The following is a 23818-nucleotide window of genomic DNA, read 5'->3' on the forward strand; positions in this document are numbered from 1 at the left end:
AGCCACACAGTGGCCTGGCCTGCGTCAGGCTCGGAGCGAGCCTGTCAGGCCGTCTCGCGGCCACCAAGGCCTTGAGCACACAGCAGACGCAGTGGCCCTCATGACAGATAACTGAGCCCACGTGGTTGCATTTCCCAGGCCTGTGTGCGCCAGGCAGGCTGCAGGGGACAGGGTGTCTTTTGTGTTCGACGCCTCAGGGGACGTAAGAGGAAGTCTTGTTAACTGTTCGATGACAGACACTGCAGCCCGGGAGGCTGCCCGGGCTGGGCCAGGTGCCGGGCCAGGTGCCGGGCCAGCTGCACACCTGGACTTGCACGGGAGCAGGCGGGGCAGACGCTGTGTGATTGAGCCCTCCCTCCCGGAACCCGCCGGTCAGAGAGGCGCCGCCAAGCCAAGGAAGCCCGGTGGGACGGGGCAGAGGCGGTTCCGCATCTCCGCGGGCCGGGGCGCATTCCCTACGGGGCGCTGGGACGGGGATGCTCAAAACGGCGGCAGCTGCCACGTGCAAATGCGCACTTTAAGGCGGGCCGTTCCAGGGTTCCAGCTGCAGGTTAGCTCCTTAAGTTACAGAACAGGAACTTTTGACATCTTGGCTAAATAAATAAATTAATTAAATTAAGTAAAAAGCACAAGGGAGCTGCCGGCTCCACCCGCCAGTCCGAGGAATCCCAGCCCTTGTGTGCACCAGTAAACCAAGGCGCATAGTAGGGCTGCCTGCAGGGTGGTGAATGAGGAGGCTGAGGAGCCTGCGACTCCATGGCCCACCAGAGGGCGCCACCGAGCCCCTGCTCCCCAAGGCTGGGGCCAGAAGGGAGAGGTGTTGGGGGTCACTGCCCCTGCCAGCCTTGGCTGCCCAGGGGCGCCGGTGTGGACAGGAGAGCCTGGGGTTCCTGCCTGGATATGGGGGCGGCAGTGGGGAGTCCCGAGGCCCCAAATGCCACCCAGACGCACGAGTCCAAAGCCTACACCTTCAGAGCCATGAGTGTCCTTGGCCAGCCCTCATGGCCGGCCCCTCGAGCCTGTAACCAGCAGGCGCCGTGTGGGGCAGGAAGGGGACGCCCCGAGCGGACTCCAGCTCTGCCCTGATGCCCGTGGCCACTGGAAGCTCCGTGCGCAGGCCGAGTGGGGGCCGGGTGGGGCCCTGCGTGGACTGCAGAAGGGCGCCCCTTCCTCCAGGCAGGGTGCCTGGCTTGGCCCGCAGAGCACACGCCGATTCCGGCCTCCACTCGGCCGGCTGCCCTGGGAAGGACATGGCCCGCCAGGCTGCCATGTGTCCTCGGACAAGAGACTCGGAGTCTCTGCGCTGCAGGACCTGCACCTGGAAGACCACCAGGGCTGCGATGGAGGCCAAAGAGACCAACGCACAGGAGGGTGCCCCCTCCGCCGCGGGGAGAGGGGCCAACCAAGGCAACTGTCACCAGCCGAGGGGACCCCGCATCTTCCTGTGTCTCTTGGAGACTCGAGCAGAGTTCGGTGGATAGCACAGAGCTTTGCCTCCACACTGGGCAGCTCTCTACCCAGCCCTGTGCTTCCCGAGCTTGTCACTGGTCGGGCCACAGCATGGCTCCCTCTTGGGGGTCTGCAGACAGAGCGCCAGCTCCTCCCCCGTCCCCCAGTCCTCGGCCGGCCCACCGGCAGAGAGGCGCCCGCGGGCCGAGGGGCAGGAGAGGCCGCGGGGAGGATGTGGAGGCCGCCTGTGGGGAGCTGGGAGATTAGGCTTCAGGGACACCGCGCTGCAGAGGTGTGGGCCCAGGCGGGCGCCAGGCCACGGCGGGCACAGCTCCCCACAGCCTCTCCAGCCGCCTCGCTGCAGCCAGGGCTGGCCGCCCCGAGATCAGGTGGATCTGGGCTCCTGCTGGGAGCTTGAGATGCGGGGCCCTGGGGCCGGGGCAAGGCCATTCTCCACCCCCCGCCCCAGTGATGGACACCCCGTAACTGAAGGCCCCAACGGGAGCAGCCCAGGGAGCTGCGGGCGTGCGGCACAGGGATGCTGGGCCTGGCGGGCGGCGCGCAGGCCCCCACAGCGGCTCTGTCTCCCGAAGGCCGCACACCACATCCCGCGATGGTTACAGGCCCTGCCGTTCCAAGGACGGGACGCACGGAGGCCCATGCAGGGGACCCGGTCACTCCTCACAGCGGCCCCACCCGCAGGCGTTCTGACCCTCCTTCCAGACGGGAGCTCGCAGGCGGCCCGTGCCAGCGAGCCAAGGTGGCGTGTGGTGGGCGGCCCAGGGGCTGACTCGGGGTCTGCCAGGCTCCCCTGCCCCCCAAGGAGCCCCTGGCGGGGATGGGGCACCCTGGCCGCTGGTCCCTCCGGGCTGGCCTCCTTCACCTCCGGCCACCGCTCCTGCTCAGGTGGCTCCGCTCCAGGACGGAAGGAATCTGGGCGCCTCTCCCTGCTGGGAGGAAGCGGAAGGCTGCTAAACCCACTCCTGGCTCCACGGCCCTGAGCCCTGGCACCAGACACAGTGCCGGGAGCTGCCAGGCCAGGCTCCCGTGTCCAGGGCCCGCCTGGCAGATGGGGGAGGGGGGTGTAGAGAGGGCGGGGGGGGGCCTCATGCCTCCCCTGAGAACCAGCCTCCTGGGGCCTGCGCTCACGGAGACGAAGCCACAGGTTTTAAATTTCAGGGGTGCCCCAGGGGCCCAGCAGGTGACCTCAGCCCCGGGGTCTGAGAAGGCGGAGAACCGGGGCTGGCCCCCCGGCAGTGCCCGCTCAGGGCTGGCCTCACGCAGGGCCCCAGAGGGTCTCCTGGGCCCCCAGGCTCCCGCCCTCGCCGGGGCACGGGTGTGTACATGTCCGAGTTCCGGGATTAGACACGACAGCCGGGGCGCTATATTTGGACACTAACCCCTTGGGGATGCGATCCTTGCAAAGCTTCGCCGGCGGCTGGGAGGGGCTGTTCCCTGCACCGTACCGGGGTCCCACCCCCAGGCCGCCCAGAGCGCCGCTGCCCTGCCCGGAAACCTGTTTCCCTTATGCCGCTGGATTCCACAGGGACCCCTGAGACCCTCCCTCCGCCGGGGCCCCCCCACACATGCCCCTCCATCTCGGGTCCCCGTTCGGAGCTCAGGGCAACCCTGAGGGTGGCGGAGGGGCTGGGCCGGCGAACACTGTGCACCAAGACACAGGGGCCAGGGCCTCGATGTTCTGAGCCCCGCTGCTTTCACCTGCAAAATGGGCGCAGGGGTCCCTGGCTCACATCAATGGGGTGTGAGTCCCCTGCCTGGGGGGCACAATCGCAGTGCGGCTGAGAAGCCCCCGCCGGGCACCCGCTCACCCCACACGACGCCCTTGCTGGCCGCACAGCTGTGGCGGGCCCCGCCCTGGCCGAGCAGCCCCGGGGAGACAGTGCCCTCTCCTGGGCCGTGACGACCCTCCCCAGGCGGCGGCGGCTATGAGGCCGCGGGCCATGTTGACTTAGGGGGTGTCCTGAAGCCCGTAAAGGTGACCTCTGAGCAGGGTGGCGCTGTCCCAGGGCGGCTCACTGTGCCACCAGGAGAGGGGACCAGTGGCTGTGGCTTTGCTCTGCCCGATGGCTCCCCCTCCGGTCCCCACCCTGAGAAGAAGGCCACGCAGGGCGGTCTCTCGCCCGGCTCCCGAGGGGCAGCCCTGAGGGCAGGTGGAGGCTGGAGCTGGGAGCCGGTTCCCACCCACTGCTGGGGCCCCCCCCAGGAGCAGGAGGGGTGTCCCGGAGGCCGTGCCGCCGGCCCGAAACAAGCCGCATCTGCAGCCGCAGCTGCTGTGCCGGAGTGCACACCTGGCTCTGAGCCCCGTCCAGGGGCCCAGTGCCCTCACCTAACTTTCCAGAGGAGAAGGGCCAGGAGCAGGCCACCTGCCCGTGACCCCCGGGAGTCCTGGGAACACGTGCCCGCGCCGGAGGGGCCGTCACCATCAGCCCCGCAAGGGGGAGCCTGCCAGACATCCGCAGGGGTCTCTCCGAGATCCAAAGCCGTCCTGGGCCACAAGTGGAACCGCCACGTGAACTTCAGGGCAGAAGGCCGCTTGGCCCAGACTCGCCCCCGACCAGGCCGCCGCGAGGGGCAGGGGCAGGGCAGCCGGACGCTCCCGGGGGCGTCTCAGCTCTGAGAAGGCGCTCGCTGCAGGGCCCGCTTCTCGCGCCCGCCCGGATTGCAAAGCGGCGCGTCGCAGGGAACAAAGACGCTCACAAGGGCGAGGGAGCTTGCGCGAACGGCGTGTCTGCACGGGTGAGGGGCCGTGGGCCCTGCAGACCGAGGGTTGTGACGGGTACAAGTCAGAGCGAGGCAGAGAGAAAAATGAGCCGACACCAACGCAGGCGGGGACGAGCGGGCGTCAGGACCGGCGTCAGTGTGGAGGGGCGTGGGGGCCGGGAGGGGCCCCGTTGCCCCTCCGAGGGCCAGCTCTGTGGCTTCCCGAGAGCGGAACACCGTGGCCCACGCTTCGTGGCTGCCGAGGGACGAGAGCTTGTGGCGGTTTCAACCTCCTTTCAAAGATAAAGGGAAACATATCATGTTTTCACAGGAAGGAGAAAAGAAAAAAAAAAATCAGTGTGGAAAGATGAAACTCAAGACCCAAAACACGTGCCTGAAGCAAGAACATAAAGCACTAATTCGACATGATTGCCTTCGTTACGAGGCTCGTCCCTCCCCAGATAAAAGAATAAAATCTGGCAAGAAGCTGTTTCCAAGAGAGAGAGTTCACGCAGCGCGACCTCGCGAGACTCAAGAGAGTTAAGGGTGAAGCAACCTCACATCGCTGAAATACTGGGATTTCGATGTCCACACGAAGCAAAGAGGAGCTTACAGCCAAACTATTAAGTGTGATTAAGGAGAAATTTAATGCTCTTTCATGGCTGATAACGGCGGCATAATAACATGGAATCTAAATGCTACAAAAACGGAGCAGAACATCTGTGTAAAAACCTGCGGGAAGAAGGAAGTGGAAGCGGTAAGAACACGATCGGAAGGGAAGACTCTGGTACTCCATCCATTATCAGGAACATAAGAAGTCGGACGCCCGTAAAGGAGCTGCAGGACACGCAGCCCTCTCGGCCCCGTCGTTGGGCGGCGCGCTGCGGGAACCGAACAGACGAACAGACGTCATCGCCCAGTATTCGCGGTACATTCGCGGAAGGTCGCCGTGAACCAGGCCGCAAAGGAAACCTCAGTGAAAAGGCAGAAGTGCAAACAGCTCACGCCCAGTCCTCTACCTGCGCTAAGAGAAGAGGTTAAGGACCACACAGGAAGTAAAGGGAATTAACATACACTTGCGAAGGATAAAACTGCCTCGAAAAGGGAGCCAAGGAGACAACTGTCTATTGGGAAAATACAATTTTTTTTTTTTTTTAAAAAGGGCATATCAAAATCTACAGAAAGTGATGAGTCATATTCAATCTATGGAAGGAGGTGAATAGTGTCCCTAGGGAGTCAGTTTTCAATGCCTTTGTTACGTTAGACAAAGGTGAGGAAAATGCCCCGAGAAAAGCATCTATCGTGTATCTTAGGAGAGAGGCAAATTTTTAAAAAAGATTTTATTTTTTAACTGAGAGAGAGCAGGAGGGAGGGAGAAAGAGAGGGAGAGGGATATCAGCGTGCGAGAGGTACAGGGATAGGTCGCCCCTCACATGCCCTCCACTGGGGGCCCGGCCCGCAGCCAGGCCTTGCCCTGACAGGGCACTGAACCAGCGACCTTCTGGTGCGCAGGCTGGTGCTCAATCCACTGAGCCACACCAGCCAGGGCACAAATATACTTTCAAAAATGAAAAAAAGAAGAAGAAGAAGAGGAAGAGGAAGAGGAAGAAGAAGAAGAAGGAAAAATAAATGAAATGAAATGAAAAATAAAATAAAAGTGAAAGCCAAAAATGTTAAAAAGGCGCTGGGGTGTAACAGGCGGCCCATGCCCTGGAGTGGGCGACTCAGCGAGAGGGTGGGCCTCCTATTTCCCTCTGATGGAGGACGGGGCGCTGAAGCGAAAAAAGGGAGAACAACTCACAGATCAAAGCCGACAACACAGGCGGTCACAGACTCAGGGGAACTCTGCCCGCCGTGACTGTTAGCGAGGACCCGAAGGGCACGGGCGGAATAAACACAGCTGAACCGCAAACGTTGCGCAAGAAATAAAGTCACAGCGCATGCATCGGGGAGGAAGGAGCTGGAGAGAGAGGTCCCTCGAGCCACCTGGATCTGACGGTTTCGGGGACTGATTCATTGAAACTCCCCGGGAACGAATAATTCTCACGTCTCACAGATGATTCCCGCCCTTCACTCCGGGGCCATCGAGCCCACGCAGGCCATTAGGGGAAAATGACGCTAAAACCTGATTAAAGACAGTCACACAGAGGGAAGGCAGGCACCGCTAATGAAGCAGATGCGATTACACGCGCCGGGCGGGGGGCAGCTGGGCCGCGCGAGGGGGAGCCGCGGTGACGTCAGCAAGGCTCACGCCAGGCGGGGTCTGCGGAGGGTTTTGGACTAACTGCTAAGAGGCAGCGCTGAAGGAGACCGCCGGTCAGCCCTGCCAGGCCGGCGGCCCCTCCTCGGGCCACGGGAGAGGCCGGCCCCCGCGGGGGGGCTTGCGGACAGACCGCCGTCCCCCGCGGGGGATCCAGGATGAGAGCCACATCGATTAGGGTCTCAGCATGACTTTTCATGTGGCAAACTGGGCCTTCGGTTCTGCTGGAAAAACCGGCAGCAAATATAGCCAAGAAAGCAAATGTAATGGGAAATAGACTGACAATAAACCCACTAAGAGAGGATGAGGTCTTCTAAAATGGGGAAAATATTAACAAAGCCCTGGTGGTAACGTAAACGTTCAAGTACGCTCCAGAACAGAAGCAGGAGTGAGTTGAAAGAGAAATAGACTGTATGCTTTAGAGTCTATGTCAATTAATTTTTATTTGTGTGTTAAACATAACAAGACAAGGGAGGTAGGAAATATTAGGAAACCACGTTCAGCTAACCGAGGCCAGAAAGAAATAAATCCTGATTCCTGTCTTCATGTAACTCCCTGCTGTGCTTAGGAGATGAACATTATTCCAAAACACAAGGTGACTAACTGGAGACAGAACATCCTATCGCGGCCACGTGACTCTCAGAACTGCAACAGCTGAATCTGCAGAGCAGGTGGCCCGGTGTCCGCCCCGCAGCCCCGAGCGGAGCGGAGAGGCGGCCAGCGGATGCACCGCAGCCGAATGACCAAGGGGCTGAGCCCCGAAGCACCGTGCGCACAGACACAGGGGACATGCGGGGAGAAGACATTCAGAACAAAACGGCAAACAGCTACACTCCGCAACACCCCGGAGTCTGCAAAAGAAGGTGAAGGACAGCCCGTGGTGACGCAGATCAACAGCAAAGGCTCCAGGCGGACAACGTGCACTCGAGAAAAACAGCCCGCCCCCAACCGTGGGGCGGAAAGCGGCGCCCGACGGCACATCCACACCCGACAGGGACTCTCGTTAAACCTGCAAGAATAACATCTCTCCAGACTCACGACTCACGGGCCCGTGAGAGAACTAAATATCTTCACAGGTTCCCGGTGATAGAAATCAGTGGACTGTTTGAAAGGGGTAAAGCCTCTAGGAACCGCAGAACCTCCGGGGCCCGCGCCGTCTGCAGTAGGCCCCGTGCCGGAATTACTAAAGGAATGGGTTGAAAAAAGCAAGGTGTGCGCACGCTCGTTCATTTACAACAGCGAAAGCCTGGCGCTGGCCGAACACGGCAGGACGGGGAGAGAAACCGGCCGCGTTCCGCTGGAGCCACGAAGCTGGTGGCGGGGGAGGGGCGGGCGGCGCTCAGACCTAGGACGCCCCTGTTCCGGGGTGTGTCGCACCGGGCGTCCTGGGCACAAGCGTCCCAGCGTGCACGGGGCAGGCGGGGCCGTGCCGAAGCTCCTGGAGGCCCGCCGCCCCCAGAGTGGAGGAGAACGTCCCCAGCTTGGGGGAGGCCCACCGGTGGGCGGACGGGTCCCGGGAGGCCCGTACCTGGGCTTTCCGGAGCAGGACGGGCGCTGGGGGAAGGTCAGCCTTCTGAGGGGCGCTGGCCCCAGCCCCCGCTGGGCCGGCCCCTCCCCGCCCCCGCGCACAAACCACAGCACAGCCGAGCACACCCCTCACCGCGCCCTGTGTCCCACCGCGTGCTGCCCGCCCCGGCCCTGGACAGCCCTGGGAGGGCGCCTGTGACAAGGCGGTCACGCTGGGCCCGCCCTCCTGGACGGGGGAGCCGCTGTCCACGGCGGACAGCTCTGGGGTCCATGCTGCCGGGGGCGGTGCCGGAGCCGTGCGTCCAAGGGCAGGTCAGGCGCCCCCGTCACCAGGACGCGTCCCGCCCGTCCGCCCTTCCTCCCACTCACGCCGGGATCTGCTTAGTGTCGCCTGCTTCTGGCCTTTCACGTTCTGACACAGAGGCCTGGTTTCATCCCCAAACTGAGCAGGGTGCAAAACAGGGCTGTTAAAGGCACGCGATGAGAAAAGACACCCCAGCAGGCCCAGTGCCCAGTGACCGCTGTGTCTGGGGAAGCGGCTGTGGCCTCCCCCTGGGCCAGAGCGACCCAGAGAACTGGAGAGAGAGTGATGCCGATGCCCTCGGGCGTGGACACGTGGGGGCCTGCACCCTTCTCCCCGGCGACCCCCCAGGGAGCCGGCCCCGAGACCCCAGCACTGGGCGCCCAGGAGGACGCTGCCAGCATTTATCGTTCTGGGCGCGTCAGGGTAGAGAGAAGGGAGCCCGGATGGGGCGAAAGGGAAGGGGGGTCTTTGGGGCCCGCTGACTCTGCTGGCTGGGCTGTCTGGGGAGCATCTCCCCCGCCGTGCCACCGGCAGGAAGGGAGGGGCCTGTGGGCCTCTGGCCCCCACCCTTCTCGTTCTGGGGAGGAAACCCATGTGCGGTTGCTTTAAAACCAGCCCGGTCTTGCTGAGTTCCCGTTTCTGAGGTCCTTCTCTCCCTCGCTCTGCTCGCCCTCACCTCCTGACGCCCACAGGAAGCCCTCGGGGAGGGAGGCTTCCTGATGCCCTGTTTTTCCCTCGGTCTCTGTAGCTCCCCAAATTAGATTGTATTCCCAGCTAATGAACGCAATTACGTTCCATCTCCATTAGCAAACAGAGGACGCAGCTGAACGCGCTCACCCCAGGACAGGGCAGACTCGGCCTGGGGCCGGGCGGCCTGGCCCTGCCAAAGCCATCTGCCCCGCCGGGACCGGGCGCAGGGACGGGCCCGACACCCCACGCACTCTCAGACAAGAAAGGGCCCGGGAGGGAACCCGCAGCCACGCGCCTGCCCGCCGTCCCGTGCGGGGCTGCCGCGGGGCCCTCCCCGGGTCAAACACAGAGCCAGGCCGGGCGGTGGTCCCGGGGCCGTCCCTCTGGCGAGCTGCGAAACGGAATCACGGCGCAGGCCCACGGCCTCACGCGGTCCCTCGAGACCCGCTCTCCTGCTGCTGGGACACGGCCGAGCACCCGCACCTGCTGTCACTCGAGACCCCATTTCTTCCCTTGAGGAGGTCCCACCTCTGAGCAGCCACACGCTTGGCGGCACTTTGGAAATCAGCCCAGGCTTGGGTGCCATACCCACGTCTCGGCCTCAGCCCTAAAGACACAGCGCCGACTCCACGGACACGGGCCGCCCGGCACGTCTGAGCTGGGGGCGCCGGCAAACCCGGCCGGCCCTGTCGGGAGGTGGCAGAGAGCGAGGCGCGGGGGGCGGCCCGCTGCCCGGGCGGAGGAGGCAGCGCCATGGGGACTGGGCCCGGCTTGCAGGGCGCACTGGCGAGTGGGGCAAGCGCAAAGAGCGCCCACCGTGCGACACACGTCACGTCAGAGAGAGGGGGACCCACGTATGAGAACGTGGGTGCACCTGCTCCTTCGTGCGAAAGAGACACAGGAAGGGGGGACAGGACCGAGGGGGACGGGTCGCCCGCAGGGAGGGGGTGGGGAGGGGGAAAAGCAGGCGCGCCACGGGGCGGGGGGCAGGGACGAGGGGAGGCCGCGCCTCGAGGGGCCCCCCCCGAGAGCGTGGTTCGGGCCCTCGCACGCCCGGGTGCCGGTCGGCTTCCGTGCCGGCCCGCGCAGGCTGTGGTCCCCGCCACTCAGCGAAGCGCGGCCTGGGTGCTCTGGGGGCACGGCCCACGCCGCGGTGAACTGGCCATCGGTAAAGAGGATCGTCTGCGGTAGTGGGGGCGGCACCCCCCCGGCCGTTGACAGGCCCTGAGGCCAAGTCAAGGGGTCCTGCCTCACGCGGCAGCGCCCGCCCGCGCCTTGCAGACCCCGCATCTCAGAAGGCGATTCCTGGACGCGAACGTTGTCACAGATCGCGAGCCCCCACCGGGTTTAGAGGGGAATTCACCCCCCTCCTCCCCGTGCCTGCCAGCGTGGTTTCCTTGGCTACACCTACACCTAAACGCCTGGTATGAATACGTGTGTGTCTATGTTTATATCTGTGTCTACGTCTCTGTATCTATGATCTATCTGTCTGTCTATCCATCTACCTTGGCTTCTACACACCGTTCTTTGCAAAGAAGAACCAGGTTCCAGAGAGAAACAGCTGGTCCCAGGGCTGGGCAGACGCTGTCCAAGATGGGTCTGGAACATCTCGGAGACACCAGAAAGTAAGGACGTGCCCCCCCGAGGATGGGGCAGGTCCAAAGGACACCAAAGCCACCTGGAGGCTCTCTAACAACATGACATAAGCTATGTAATGCAACATGCCACATAGCATAGGCCATGCAGCGCGACATATAACATAACACACGTCGTGCCATGTGACATGCCATGCGGCGCAACACACGCCCTGTGTGTACAGCGACGCTGGCATCACGGGGGCTCTGCTCCTGGCCCCTCCAGGATATTGATGTTCTTTTCGACATTTTTTTCCTGTATCGATTCCCAAGGGGGTAAGGGAAGGCGCATGGGAGCGAGGGAGACACTGATGGGAGCGAGGCACTGAATCCGTAGCCTGTCCCGCACGCGCTCCGACAGGGAACCCGCAAAACCGGCGACGTTCGCCTTGCGGGGCCACGTCGCGCCCGCTGTGCCCGCTGCGCCCCACGGGCCAGCGCTGGATTTTCTCTTTTCAATAAAAGGAACTTCCAGCGCCCTCACCCTCCTGGGCTCCCGTTTCCGCTGCGTCACCGCGTGGCTCCGGCGACGGGCCACGCTCCTGGGCCTGGGCGACAGCCGTTCCCGGCTGCAGGCCGGGCCCCGTCCGAACCTGGCCGGGGTGGCTTTGGTTTCTAGGAACGTCGCTACTGCTTCTTGGGGAACATCGCCAGCGTCACCTCGTCTTTGGCCAGGCCACCAGTTCACAATCCTGCCACACCCATCCACGACCGCTCACGCGGAGGGACGCTGGGGCGCCTTCCGTGGTGACAGGCACACGCTTGACCTTGAACACAGACCACTCAGCCCAGGCACAAGGCCAATCTGCCTTGGGAACAGGCTGTTCGGATTTTTAACCACCCGCCCCGCCCCTCCCATTTCTTACCCGTGATTAACTTTTCAGTTTAGAAAACGAGACCTTAAAGGATGAGAATGCGGGGACCCTGCTGTCCCCAGGCCCCCTACAGGCCTCTTCACACTGCGTCCTGCTCAGGCTCCAGGGTGCGGAGGCGCCCGGCCAGAGGGCGAGGGAAGCCCGACCCCCACCCTGAGGTGGCAGGGAGGGGGCGATGAACCCCGAGGGGCGGGAAGGGAGGCATGTGGCAGAAGGACTGAGCCCCCAGGGCAAGGGCTCCAGGCCAGCTGCCCTCCGCGGGGTGCCGTGGCGGCCCCTCCAGGGCTGGCCTCCCCCTGACCCCAGGGCGCTCCCCACCCCGCACGGGGGAAGGACGTGGCGGCCTGACCACGGCACCGAGCGAGCCAGCACGGACCTCCGTGCCGCCCGGGGGCCCCTCTGGGCGCTTGGCTGTGTTCTCCGTGGCCCCCCGGACGCCTGCACGGGGGGGGCCACAGGCATCCCGGTCTGGACACAGCCCCAGCGGGGCCCTCTGTCTCGTGTCACCTTGGGGACCCCCCATACGGGGCCCCGGGCCATGACAAATGCCTCCTGCCCCACCCTGTGCACACTGCCCTGTCACGGGCCCCTCCTTCCCTTCCCCCTCAGTCTGCCCCCGCCCAGGACCACATCCCGCCCCCCTGGGCTTGGCGAGGAGCCCCTCACGTGGCCCCGAGGCCCGGGCCGCGCCCCCCCCAGGGGACACGGGGCACTCACGCGACGGTCTGGCCCCAGTCGCACCACAGGGTCTCCCCGACGGCCTCCATGGCCACGTGGAACGGCGCGAGGCAGAGCTCCCGGAGCAGGGCGCCGGGGTCGGCGGGCTGGCAGGCGGCGGCCGCGAAGAGGTGGTGCACTGCAACGACAGCGCGCGCGGGGTCACCTCCCTGGGCCGGCTCGCCTCCGGGGGCGCCGGAGGGCCACGGGTCTCCGAGGGGCCCGGCGGGGGCCTGGGGACCGCGCTCCCCCTCCCGGCTCTGCCCCTCGTGTGCTGTTATCCTCACCCGCCCCTGACGTGCTCCCAACGCTTCACAGATGCGGAAACCGAGGCAGCGAGAACGCCTTGCTGGGGCTGGAGCCAGGCTCAGTCCCGGGGGCGGGGGAGGGGGAAGGACGGGGACTCCTCGGGCTGGGGCAGGGGCGGGCGGGGTGGGGGTACACACACAGCGGACAGGGCCCTGTCCCAGGGCAGGCGGGGACCGGGCTGCCCCACCCAGCCCCGGAGCCCCCAGCTCCCGTCCGTGCCTGACAGTTGCGGGTGAGGAATGGACCCACGGACGGCAGCAGAGCGTGTCCCACCCTCCCGCCCGGGTTAGCGCACGACCGACCATAAGAGGCTGAGGCTAGGGCCACGCCCTGGGAATCAAAATCCCCTCCTCCCCGAAGAAGCCCAGGCTGCTCGGGTGGGTGCTGGGGAGGCGGGCCCTGCCCCCGAAGCCGCCGCCTCCTCCTCCTCCTCCTCCTCAGGCCCAGCGTCCGCTCTGCCCCCATCCCTGTGTTGCAGGTGGGGGCGGTGTCCTTCCCAGACTCCGCCTAAGGACCCCGCGTGGGGACCCTGCTCAGGCCCAGGCTGCTGGCCTGCCCGCGGCCCCCCAGCCCTGCCAAGTCGCCCCTAAGGAGCCCGCCTGTGGGGCCGGTGGGGTGCCAGGCGTCGGGAGGCTCAGACACCCCATTAGGAAGGAACTCGAATCCAAGCCGCCATCCAGCCTCACCTGAGGGTCGAAGGTCGCCCCTCTGATGGTCCCCACACCCCACTACCCCAGGGCCCACACCCCCCAGTCTCCCTGCCAGGGCGTCCTGCCCTGCAAACCCCGAGCCGAACGTGGAGCGCCCCCGCCCCCGCCCCTCGAGCCCCGCCCCTCGAGCCCGCCCGGCCACGCCTCGGCCCGCCTCCTCAGCGCCTCCTGTAGGCGGCAGGACGTTTCCTTCTTTTCCGAGGGCTGTTCGTGCCACCCTGTCGCCTCCCACTCTTTTCTGACACAGGTGCGTCCTCCCAGCAGCTCTGCACGTTAACAGCTGTCAAGTGAGCAAGACGGCGACACCCAGCTCCGCTCTGCACGGGAGTGGGCGGGCGCCTGGGGCGGGCGAGGGCCGAGCGCTCAGTCGGGGCTCAGGGCTCTCCCTGGCGCGCGGGGAAGCCACCAGGCGGACGCGACATTGGACAAGACTGCTTCAAGGATACCGGCCACTCCCACGTCCCCTGAGGGTCAGACTGTCCAGCCGAGCTGGTCCCCAGGGCCAGGCCGGCGCCTCCTCTGTCCCCAGCAGGGGAGTGCGGGTGCTGGGGGCCAGGAGGGCGCCGTCCCCTCCACCCGTCCCCAGTCCACAGCCCCGCCGGTTGAGGTGTCGCTTGCTGGTGCATGCAGCTCGATGTCTTCCTGCTTCCTCTGCCACGGAGGACGGTCCCCGGTCCCCACGTCCTGGCCGGCCCTGGCCTGCAGCCTCGGTGCCCACCCTAGAGCAGGGCGGGCTGCCGGCCGTGATCCGGCCTGGCTCTGAGCTGGTCGCCTGTGCCTCGCAGGGGTGGGGCCCCGCTCCGTGGGCTGGAGACCCGCACTTCCCGTGCTGCCCTGGGGCAGGCGGAGCGGCTGCTTCTCCCGGCAGTTTCCAGGCCGGGCTGAGGGCGAGCCGGGCCGCCCAGCCTTCGGCGCCAGAGGGCAGCTCGCACCCTTATACAAGCCGGGGAGGTCGCTGCCATGTGAGAGACAACATTACAGTTTTAAAACGGAATGAAACCGCCCAAAGTTTAGCAATCAGCTGCTTGGGGTGCGGGCCTGTGAGGTCCCCGGTGGATTCACCCATGAGCCACGCCTTCCCGAGCCCCGGGCAGGCGCTCCCTGCCAGTCGGGACAGGAGCCTTCCCTGCCGAGTGCAGCACGTCATCAGGAATCCAGAGAAACAGTCTCATGTGGGTCCGTCCCTCAGGCACGGCGACAGAGGGCAGCGGCTCCCCCAGGCACCGGGGCTCTGGGCCGCAGGGCGCGACCTCGGGCGTCTGGGGCTCTGAGGAGAGACGAGGTCCCGGCCGTGTGCGCCCAAGGGCGGCGGGGTCTGCGCCTTCCCGCGGGGCAGGGGGCTGACTGCACGTGTGCAGAGAGAGAACCCAGGACCCTCACCGTCCCCCTCGCAGGCTGGGGCGGGGAGCTGGTGACAGTGCCGGTGACGGGGGGGCGGGGCTGGGGGAGGGCCCGTCGCCCGGGGGCCTGCTGGCCAGAGGTGCCTGGGCCGCACACTGAACCCGGAGCCTCCCCTTGAGGGCCATGAGCTGGGGTGGGAGCAGCCCGCGTGCCTCCAGGGACCCTCCGCACCCCTGACCTTCCAGGCGGCCGCAGAGGGGTGCGCCCGCGCCTGCAGGCCTGCTCCCCGCTCGGCCACGGCCCCTTTCCCTGAGAGGTGGGCCCCACCCCTGGGCGGGCTCCCACGGCTGCTTCCCAGAGGATGCGCTCAGGGGCGGGACCCCACCTCAGGCGAGCGGCCACCCCTGCGAGGTTTCAGGGTAAGGCGCCCTCGGCAACGCACGGGGGTTCTGGGGTCCAGCGGGGACAAGGGGGAGGGCGCGGGGGAGGAGCCCGGGGGCGATGGCAGAGGGCGCAGGACGCGGCCGAGGTGGTGGGCGTAGATCTGCACCGGCTGGAGTCCACGCGGGTGCACACGTGTGCCAGAGCCTTCCGGATCGCCCACGCGGGCTTAGTCAGTCATTCCGTGTCAATGACAGGCCCTGAAGCTGATTAACGATCGCGAGCGCGACAGAAACGTCCGGAACGGGTTCCCTCCGAGTGGCGTTGTCACACGTGGTCTCTACTGTCTGCCTTCCGTCCGCCTGTGTTGCCCACAGGTTGAGAGCATGTCGCGCAGGAAATAGCATCGCGGTGTTCCTTTCACACCTGCCCCTGAGGGCTACGGGGAAGCCCTTGCTCGGCCGGTTTGGCTGCTGCTGTGAGTCACTGCCCCTGCGCCCCAGGGACCTGCCCGCCCGCCCGCCCGGGGCCCAGGGCCGGGGGGTGACGTCAGGGGAGCTCGGTTTGAACACGTTGCCCTCAGTCTTCCTCAGCCTGTTCCGAAAAGGGAAACCAAAACCAAGGCAAGGACAAACGGAAGAACAAAACTCCGCGTCCACTAAAAACTTCTGCCGAGCCGCCAAGGCCCGGCGGACGGCACCTCCTGCGCCCGGCATGGCCCCCGGCTCTGGGGCCGCCGACCTCAGAGCCTGCGCCTCACCCGGATGCGGGCTTCTGGTAAATCTGGGGGGCGGGCCGCACCATAAATGAGGGGGCGAAGGTGCTGGGGGTGGCCGCTCCCTGCCAGGGACGGCTGATGTTCTGGGTCTGCTCTGGTGTCTAGAAAGCTCGGAGCGGTTTGGGTCTCACCCGCCTCCACCAGGGCCGCGTGAGACGGCCCCCCAGCCCCTGGAAGCGCGCGCGGAAAGCTGCCCTCCCTGCGTGGGCTCCGGCCTGCCACCACGTCACACCTTGGTCCCCCAGCACGCCTGTGTCCCTAGCGAGAGCCCCCTCTCCTGGAAGAAAGCTGGGCGTCAATGGACAGAACGCCGACCAGGTCCTGGGCCGGACACAGGCTGCGTGCGGGACGCGCCGCGGGCTGGGAAAGCCCGTCCAGGCTGCTGGCGCCCAGAGCTCCTTGCAAGGGGCCAGCACAGCGGGTGTCACTGTCCCCTCATGGGACGCAATGGGACAGGGGTCCAGGGAGGGAAAGTGACCTGCCTGGAGTCACACAGTCCCCGAGGGACGCAGCGGGGACGCAGTCCCTGCCACGCTCACCTCGCACACGCAGGGGAGACAGCGGGGTCGCCTGGCCAGCTCACTCACGCCAGAGCCCGGTGGCGCGCAGGCCCCTGGGGTGAGCGAGCCCCGCAGAGGCGCGCAGGCCGGGTTGACCCGCGGTCACCCAAGAACGACGGCTCCGCGGCCTCTGCTCTGTGTCCCCCGCGGGGCTAGTGCGCCCCACCGAGCAGGGGTGGCCGGCTCCGTCCCGTCCCGCTCACTGGCGTCCCTAAGGGACACACGATGCCCTCAGAGAAGGGCAAAAGGATTTTCTTGGTTTTATAAACGAACGTGCGCAGCTCGCCGGTGGAAGAAGTCGATTTCTGCCTGTGTTCCCTACCACACAGCGCAGCGTCCCAGATGCTGAGGAGCCACCTGTGGCGCACGCCCGGGGACATCACCGACAGGTGCCAGACGAGAGTCTGCAGAGGACCCCCCTCGCTCCCCCCGGCCCGAGGGGCCCAGGCCTGAGGGCGGAGCTCCCAGCGCACCCTGAGCAGCCCCTCCTGCCGCCCTCCCGTCCGGTGCCTCCTGACCCAGCCCAGGCCACCGGGAGCCTGACAGCCACGGAGAAGTTCGCAACCCGGCAGGTGGCCGCGTGGGACATTAAATCATGCTTCCTGAATGTCATACCAACAGAGTTACGCACGGAAAGGAGTCTCGGTTCTCTATCGCTCTCCTGCCGCCCCTCAAAATAAAATAAAAGAGCACCTGCCCCATGGAGAACGAGGATGTGGGAGCCTCGGTCTGTGGCTCTGAGGCAGGAGGGCGGGGGCTGGGCCGCGATCCCCGGGGCTTCCCACCACGGTGCAGCGGGGGGGAGGGGGAGAGCTGGGGCTGCGCCTTCTGCACAGGGGACCCACGGGGCGGGAGAAGGAAAACAGGGCAAGAGGCCAGCTCTGTGGGAACGGGGATGGGGACACAGCCAACCACAGAGCAAATGCACAAAAAAGGAGCTTTCTTCTACGCCGGCCTCCCCGAGCTAGAAAACAGATGGGAAAACATCCCCCTCAAAGCAGGAAAACATGCCCAATCCTGTCTACTCGGAGGAGCAGCCCGAACCCCCACGATGCCCAGACGCTGATCGAGCACCCGCAGGTGGATAAAGGCGGGGCGTGGAGGGACCCACGGCTGTTTCTTGCCGTTCACCCTCCCCATCAACCCGTAAGTCGATGCAGTTGCCATTCAAATCCCAACAGGCATTCAGCTCAAAAGCCAGCGGGCATTCCAGATGGATCGGAGCGCGTGTTTTTGTGACTTAAGGAAGGACCCTTTTAACGCCGCCCTCCCAGGACCGTCCCCCCAGCCCGAGGCTCTCACCCCAAACTCTCCCGACCACACCCCTCTTCGTGCCCTGCACTAGTGCCGACCCCTGCCCCCCTGCCACCGCCCCTGACGTGGCTGCTGTGGACGGAGCTGTCGGCTTTAGAGTGAGCGAAAATAGAAGACGCCCGGTTACATGTGAATGCCAGATAAACTGGGGTTTTTTTTTTAGTATAAGTATGTCCTCCGTCTGCCACGAGACATACTTAAATAATTTGTCATTGATCTGAAATTTGACTCTGACGGGGCCTGGGCCTTGGTAGCTGGAAGCCCCGGCTCCCGCGCCCCCACGGCCGGGCCTGGCCGACCTTGCCTCCACTTCCTCACGGCCAGGCCCGGCCCCGCGGCTGCCCTTCACTTTCACCTCTGGAACGCTCTGGAGGCTCCGCGCCTTCTCTCTGAATCCTCCGCCCTCACCACCGGCCCCACCCTGCCCCGGGCCGCGGCCCGCGCCCCACTCCCACCGCAGCCCACGCTGCGAAGGGGCACGGGGCTTTTAAACCAAACTCTGCTCTGAGCCGTTTAATGTACGGCAGGCTCCCTCTCGGCGCTTGGAGTGAAATCTGAGCTGTCTGCTTGGGTCCTGCAGCCCAGCCTGGGGTCAGAGCACTCCCCTGACCCTACTGCACTCAGTCACAACCGTTCTGGAAAGTTCCTAGGATCAGGGCCTTTGCATAGCGGCCCGGGGAGTCCGGGAGCTCTTCCCAAACTCGGGGCTCGGGTTCGAGCCTCCCCTCCGGCTCCGTGACCTCGGCCTCGTCCTTCGGCATAAGCGGTGCCGTTTATGCGCCTTGTTGACACGGAACAGGGCCTCCCAGCCCCAAGGCTCTGGGCCATTCTTCGTGAGGGGCTGTCCTGGGCCTCCCCTTCCCAGGACCCCCCCCCACCCCCCAGCCAGGACACCGCATGGCCCACTTGTGTGTGAGACAGAGAGAAGCTCCCTGGTGCTTCCCCCAAGGGCTCCTTACCTGGCCTTCTTCCCAGCCAGCAGGCCGCCCTCCGTCCTCCCACACACCGACCCATGGAACCCTCCGGAGGCAGCGAAGGCCACGCAGAGCGAGCCCACCGGGGATTCCCGAGTTCCTCTTTCAGTGACTGCTTTTGAGACCTCTTCCCACGACGCGGGGCTCTGCTCGGGGACCGGGAACTGTTTTTGGCCCCGTGGACACGCGACCCCACGGCGGTCACTGGCACCCAGTTATTGGCTTGTCCGTCGCTGCCTCTTGTCTCCCCAGGTGACACCTGGCTCAGGACCCTCCCTGGAGGGCGTGGACCGCGGAGCCCTGCGGAGCAGCCACCCAGGCCACGGGCGGGTCACTGCCTCCCTGCCCCTTGGTTGCCAGACAACTGTGCTCGCTTGGGGGCTGCTGACAGGAGGGCCCTGGAGGTAGGCTGACCGGGGTCCCAGGATGGCACCCGTGGGGGCACTGCCACCGTGGCGTGATGGAGGCTTTGAGGGGACATGCAGGGGGGCAGAGAAGAGGGTCCGGCCCCAGGGTGGTGTGTGGGGGTGGCCGGGGGTGGCGGGCGTCACCTGCGAGGGTGGGTGTGTGGTCTGGCGGGGCCGGGGGGCCTGCAGGACAGAGAGCAGAGGGCAGCATGGCCGTGGGCCAGGCAGCAGACGAGGGCAGCCAGGGTCCCAGTCTCTGGTCCCACAGGATCCACTGGAGGAACCCACGTGGGAGAGAGGGAGGGAGCGAGGGAGGGAGACAGACACCAGGGAGCAAAACGAAGGAGACACCGCAAGGCCTAACGAGAACAAGGCAAGAAAGGCCTGGCTGTGCCGCTCGGCCAGCCCCCAGTCCCCTGCGGAGTCTTGGCTCGCGGTGTCGCCGGCTCCGCTCCGACAGAGCCGCTTGGGATCTGGGCTTTAAACAAGGATGGAAGTGATGTCTTTCGGAGTCAAAGAAAACACTGAGATAAAACAACCTCAGGGAAGCAAAGCGTTCCCAGCGACGACAGTCCCTTCCTTGTGTCCCGATGAAGGGGTGCCCGTGTGGCCGGGAGCCCTCGGTCCCCGCTGTGTTGACGTGACCCTCCCTCGCTGAGAGCAAGCGCATTCTCTAGAGCCCTTGTACGGCCTGGGCCGCCCTGCCCTGGAGCAAGGGCGCCGGTGACGGGGACACCCCTCTGGGGGCTGGAGGGGGGGCAGCTGGGGCGGGGCAGAGTCCCGTCCGCGTTGCGGTGGTCTCTTCGCCCGCCGCAGGATCGGCCGCCCCCAGCTCCTGCTCACCCTCCTCAGCCGCAGCACCCCCCCTTCAGGGGGCCTCCCCGAGTCCCAGGGCAACGAGAGGCCCTTCTCAGAGCCCACTGAGTGCCTGCCACCGCCAGGCACCGCCCTGTGAGGGGCGCGCCCAGCGCAGACACGATGGGGCCACTGGGCTGAAAAGTCCACCTCACGGGCTCAACCGAGGGGCTGGAGAGGCGCCAGGAGGGCTGTCTGGTCACAGGCGGGCGCCCCGCCCTCCGAGGCTCACAGGATGGCCCTGGCAGACGTGGCAGGGAGCAGAGGGGGCGGCCCGTGTCCCGCCCCTCACCCCGGGAGGCAACGCTGGTGGCAGGTCAGGGCCGCTGAGGGGAGAGCCCGCCATGCCAGGCAGACCCCAGACCTCAGACCTCGGGGGAGACGGGCTCCGGGCCCGAGGGAGGGGCACTGGCAGCCAGACCACTGGGCTCCACTCTCGGGGGCTGGGAGGGGCCGGCGCGGGCCCCCGCACCTGCCCCCCTCACCCCCGCAGGGTGCCAGGGTCAGCGGAGGAGAAGCCGTGAGGCCGGCTCACTCTGGGGGGGAACCGGGAGGAAGAGGCTTTCCCAGAGAGCTGTTTGCCTGAAGAAAGTAGTCCAGCTCAACACATCCTTGACACATTGCTGACCGCCGCGTCCATGTGGACACGGACGTTTCTCAACAGCCCTGGCCTGGGACTCACCATACGCACACTGACTGGCATGCGCCTGTGGAAGGGAGACAAGAATCCAGAAACTTCTCCCTGCAGGGGGAGTCAACAGACACACTGAGCTGATTAGCAAATGTGACTCCTTCCGATTTGGGCTCCAGGACTGGAAGTGCCTCATGGAAGTGCCTGGAGTGGCCCGTGCACCGTGCGTCCTGGGACACCCGGTGGGGTCACAATGACACTTGCCTAGGCAGAAAGTCAGAGCTTTCCACGGGTACAGCAGTCTTGCAAAGCGAGCCCCACGGCCCCCAGCACGGCCCCCGGGAACGCGCATGCTTCCCTGGACAGGTGACGGGAGTTCACGCCACCGGCGGGGGCCCCCCCGCCGAGCGGCAGGGGGCTTGCGAGGTCAGGAGCTTGCCATGCAGATGGACCCTGCATCGTGGGGAAACGTCCTCTCTTCTGATTGATGAGAAACCACCGTTCAAGGGCTACAGACATGGCTCCTGAGATGCGCATGCGCTGAGGCTTCTGTAAGCAGAAGTGCGCGCCTGAGGCCCAGGCAGAAAACTCTTAGGAACGGTGAGATGTCAGCAACCGCACGCAGGAAGCAAGCGGATGGAGTCAGAAAAGCAGCCTGATTGGAAAACCGCCACAGATGCGTCCCTGAGTCCACAGACTAGCACGCTTAAAAAAAAAGTTCCACCTCGCCCTTCCAGGGGGCGAAGTCTTCCTCACCAAGGAGATCTGGCTGGATCCACAGCTCGGGGAGAAAACACTGCGTGCTCCACATTCTACTAATTACTGCTGGGCTCCAAGGACAAGAATTTACTAACAACCTCATAAAGTTGTGTTTATTTCTTCCAAGATGCAACATTAGCCAGACCCCTCCGAATAATTTAAGATTACAGAACTTTGGACTTCCACCAGAACCTGTATCACTTTCTTGGTAAACAAGGAAGGCCTTTCTTTAGATGTAGTCACGGCACAGTGTTTATTTACACACACTTCACAGGGTGCAGCTTCTGCGCACCACAGAAAGTGTTTATTTATGTTAAAAAAAAAAAAAAAGGAACAGCTCAGCTCTCTGCCTTGCTGAAGATAAATGTTCATTTCTTTGGAAACCAAAACGGTAAGTTCCTTGTCAAGCCAAACAGATCCTAACACAAAAGGAGAGAATAATATTATTTTAAGACTTTGCTTTACGCCTAACTTCAGCCAAAACACTGAAGAGGCAATATCGGTTTTCAGATGGTATTATGCTGACGCGGAGGGCTTCCTGCGGTCGGCCACCCTGGGCGAGGCTCAGGAACAGCGAGGGCCCTGGGGCAGCGGGGTGCCCGGGGGCCCTCAGCCCCCCCCCCCGCCAGGCCCGGAGCCTCTCCGGGGCACGCCCCTTCCCCCAGCTGCTTCCCCCGCTGCCAAAATAGTGCGGGGGTCACCCCTTCGCCAGTCCCAGCCTGCGCTCTGGACCACACCGCCCTTTCCGGGGTGAGATCTTCCGGGGGCCACCGGATCCTCCCACTTCAATAACCCACTGAGGTTTTGTTAGGAGGTATCTAAATACAGGAAGTGAGTCCCATAGCGAAATCCTTTTAAAAAGATTCCTTAGCGTTTTATGGAAACTGTGGACAGGAAGCAGCCTAAGTGCCCATCAGTAAATGAGTGGATCACAAAACGGTGGTGCATTTACGCAGTGGAGTACCACGCAGCAGAAAGAAAGGAGCTCCTACCCTTTGCAACAGCACCGGTGGGGCTGGGGAGCATTGTGTTCCGTGAAATAAGCCAGGCGGGGAGAGACAAATGATGTGATCTCACCGGTAAGTGGGAGCTAATCAACAAAATAAACAAGGAGCAGAGAACCAGAGACATGGGAATAAAGAACAAACTGACAGTAACCAGGGGGGAGGAGAGAGGGGGTACCCGGAGGAAGAAGGGGACGGGTCCTCAGGGAACGTGTATCAAGGGCCCACGGATAAAGCCAAGGGGGGGAAGGATTGAGGGGGGAAGGCGGGGCTGGGTGGGGTGGGGAGGAAGTGGTGGCGGGAAAACGGAGACAAATGTACTTAAACAATAAAGAAAAGAAAACTGGACAAGGAAGTGAAGGTGACAATTTCTTTTTACATTTTTCCAAATCCGGTGCCAGGTCTCGTCCTTCCCGGGGTTTCAGCTTAGACTCTGTCCCGAGCAGGAAGCCGAGCACGTTCCGCGGGCTCACGCCCAGTCCCCTCCCTTAGAATCGCCAGCCTCCAGAAGCGCAGACGCACCGAGCGAGCGGGCAGAAGGCGCGGGGGACACGTCCCCAAGGCAGCCGGCCCCCTTCTGCACAGGCAACCCCGGGGGTGGGGATTTGCAAATCAGCAACTGCTCTCTGTCAGTGCGAGGTGTTCCGTTTTCACTGATCTCGGGGTGAAGGGCCGTGGTTCTGATTCCCAAACGCGCGGCCCGCGAGGAGGCGGCGCCCATACTTTGTCTACACGCGGTCGCCGCAGCTCTGGCGCGGCCCAGGGGTGCAGGTGGGGTCCTGCGTGGCATGCTTTCCCTCCGGGAAACCAGCGAGTCCCGGGGTGTGAGGGAAGGTGCCTCGTGCTTCTGGGGACGCCCTGCCCCCACCCCGCAGCCCCTATGCAGCCCCTCTCGGCGCAGCCGGCGCGGACCCCCGCCCGCGCCCCGGAGCCCAGACGGTCGGCCGGCAGAGGGGACGCTCGAGGGGCGCCCCCGGTGCGCTCGCCGCGCCCGCCTCCTCTCGAGAGCGCCGCGCGGGAGGGTGACGGGCGACGGCGGGCGTGGGGGTCGGGTGGTCGGACCGGCCCTACTCACCCAGGAGCAGCCACAGGCCGCGCTGCGGGAGGCCGCGCAGGCCCGGGGCCATGGCGCGCTGCCGAGCCAAGCGGAGCCGAGCCGAGTGTGCCTGCCGCGCGCCCCGCCGAGGTCTGAGCCGCTGGGCGCCGGGGGCGGGAGAGGGAGCGGGCGGGAGGCGGCCGGCCCAGCCCACTGCGGCTCCGGGGCGGCGTAGGCCCGGCGGGGGCGGGGGGACGGCAGAGCGCGCTGCCGAGGGGGTGCCAGGCGAGCCAGCACCTGCCGCCGGGGCGCCGGGGGCGGGGGAGGCTGCACGAACTGGGCGACATGACCCACGCGAATCGCCCCGACAGCCCAGCCAGGGGAGCGCTGAGCTGCGAGACCCTCCCCGGGGGCCGCCCCCAACGCACTGGCGCTCCTGAAACGTTCACCGAATCAGGGATATCTTGCGAGGCACGGCCTCCCAGACAGGGCTCCTCGGTCGCGGCTGGGGCCCGTTCCCGTCCCCTCCCGGGCTCTGACCGCGCCTGCCTGCGGCGGCGGGAGGAGACGGGGCGGTGGTGT

At 65.1% G+C, this 23818-nt stretch overlaps 1 protein-coding gene across 1 annotated transcript in view; it reads right to left on the reverse strand.

Annotated features, from left to right (window-relative positions):
• Positions 1–23441, reverse strand: part of RAMP1 (receptor activity modifying protein 1) — a 31835-nt gene extending 8394 nt beyond the window's left edge. The window contains exons 1-2 of the mRNA XM_054571207.1: positions 23276–23441; positions 12178–12316 (exon numbers count right to left, since the gene is read on the reverse strand). Of these exons, the coding sequence (XP_054427182.1) occupies positions 12178–12316; positions 23276–23327 (191 nt within the window). The 5' untranslated portion in view covers positions 23328–23441. The remainder of the gene's footprint in view (positions 1–12177; positions 12317–23275) is intronic.
• Positions 23442–23818: the final 377 nt, after the last annotated feature.

Source organism: Pteronotus mesoamericanus, unplaced genomic scaffold, assembly GCF_021234165.1.
Source record: "Pteronotus mesoamericanus isolate MK-2021 breed Mesoamerican mustached bat unplaced genomic scaffold, CSHL_Meso_final contig_1018, whole genome shotgun sequence".
Taxonomy (NCBI): Eukaryota; Metazoa; Chordata; class Mammalia; order Chiroptera; family Mormoopidae; genus Pteronotus; species Pteronotus mesoamericanus.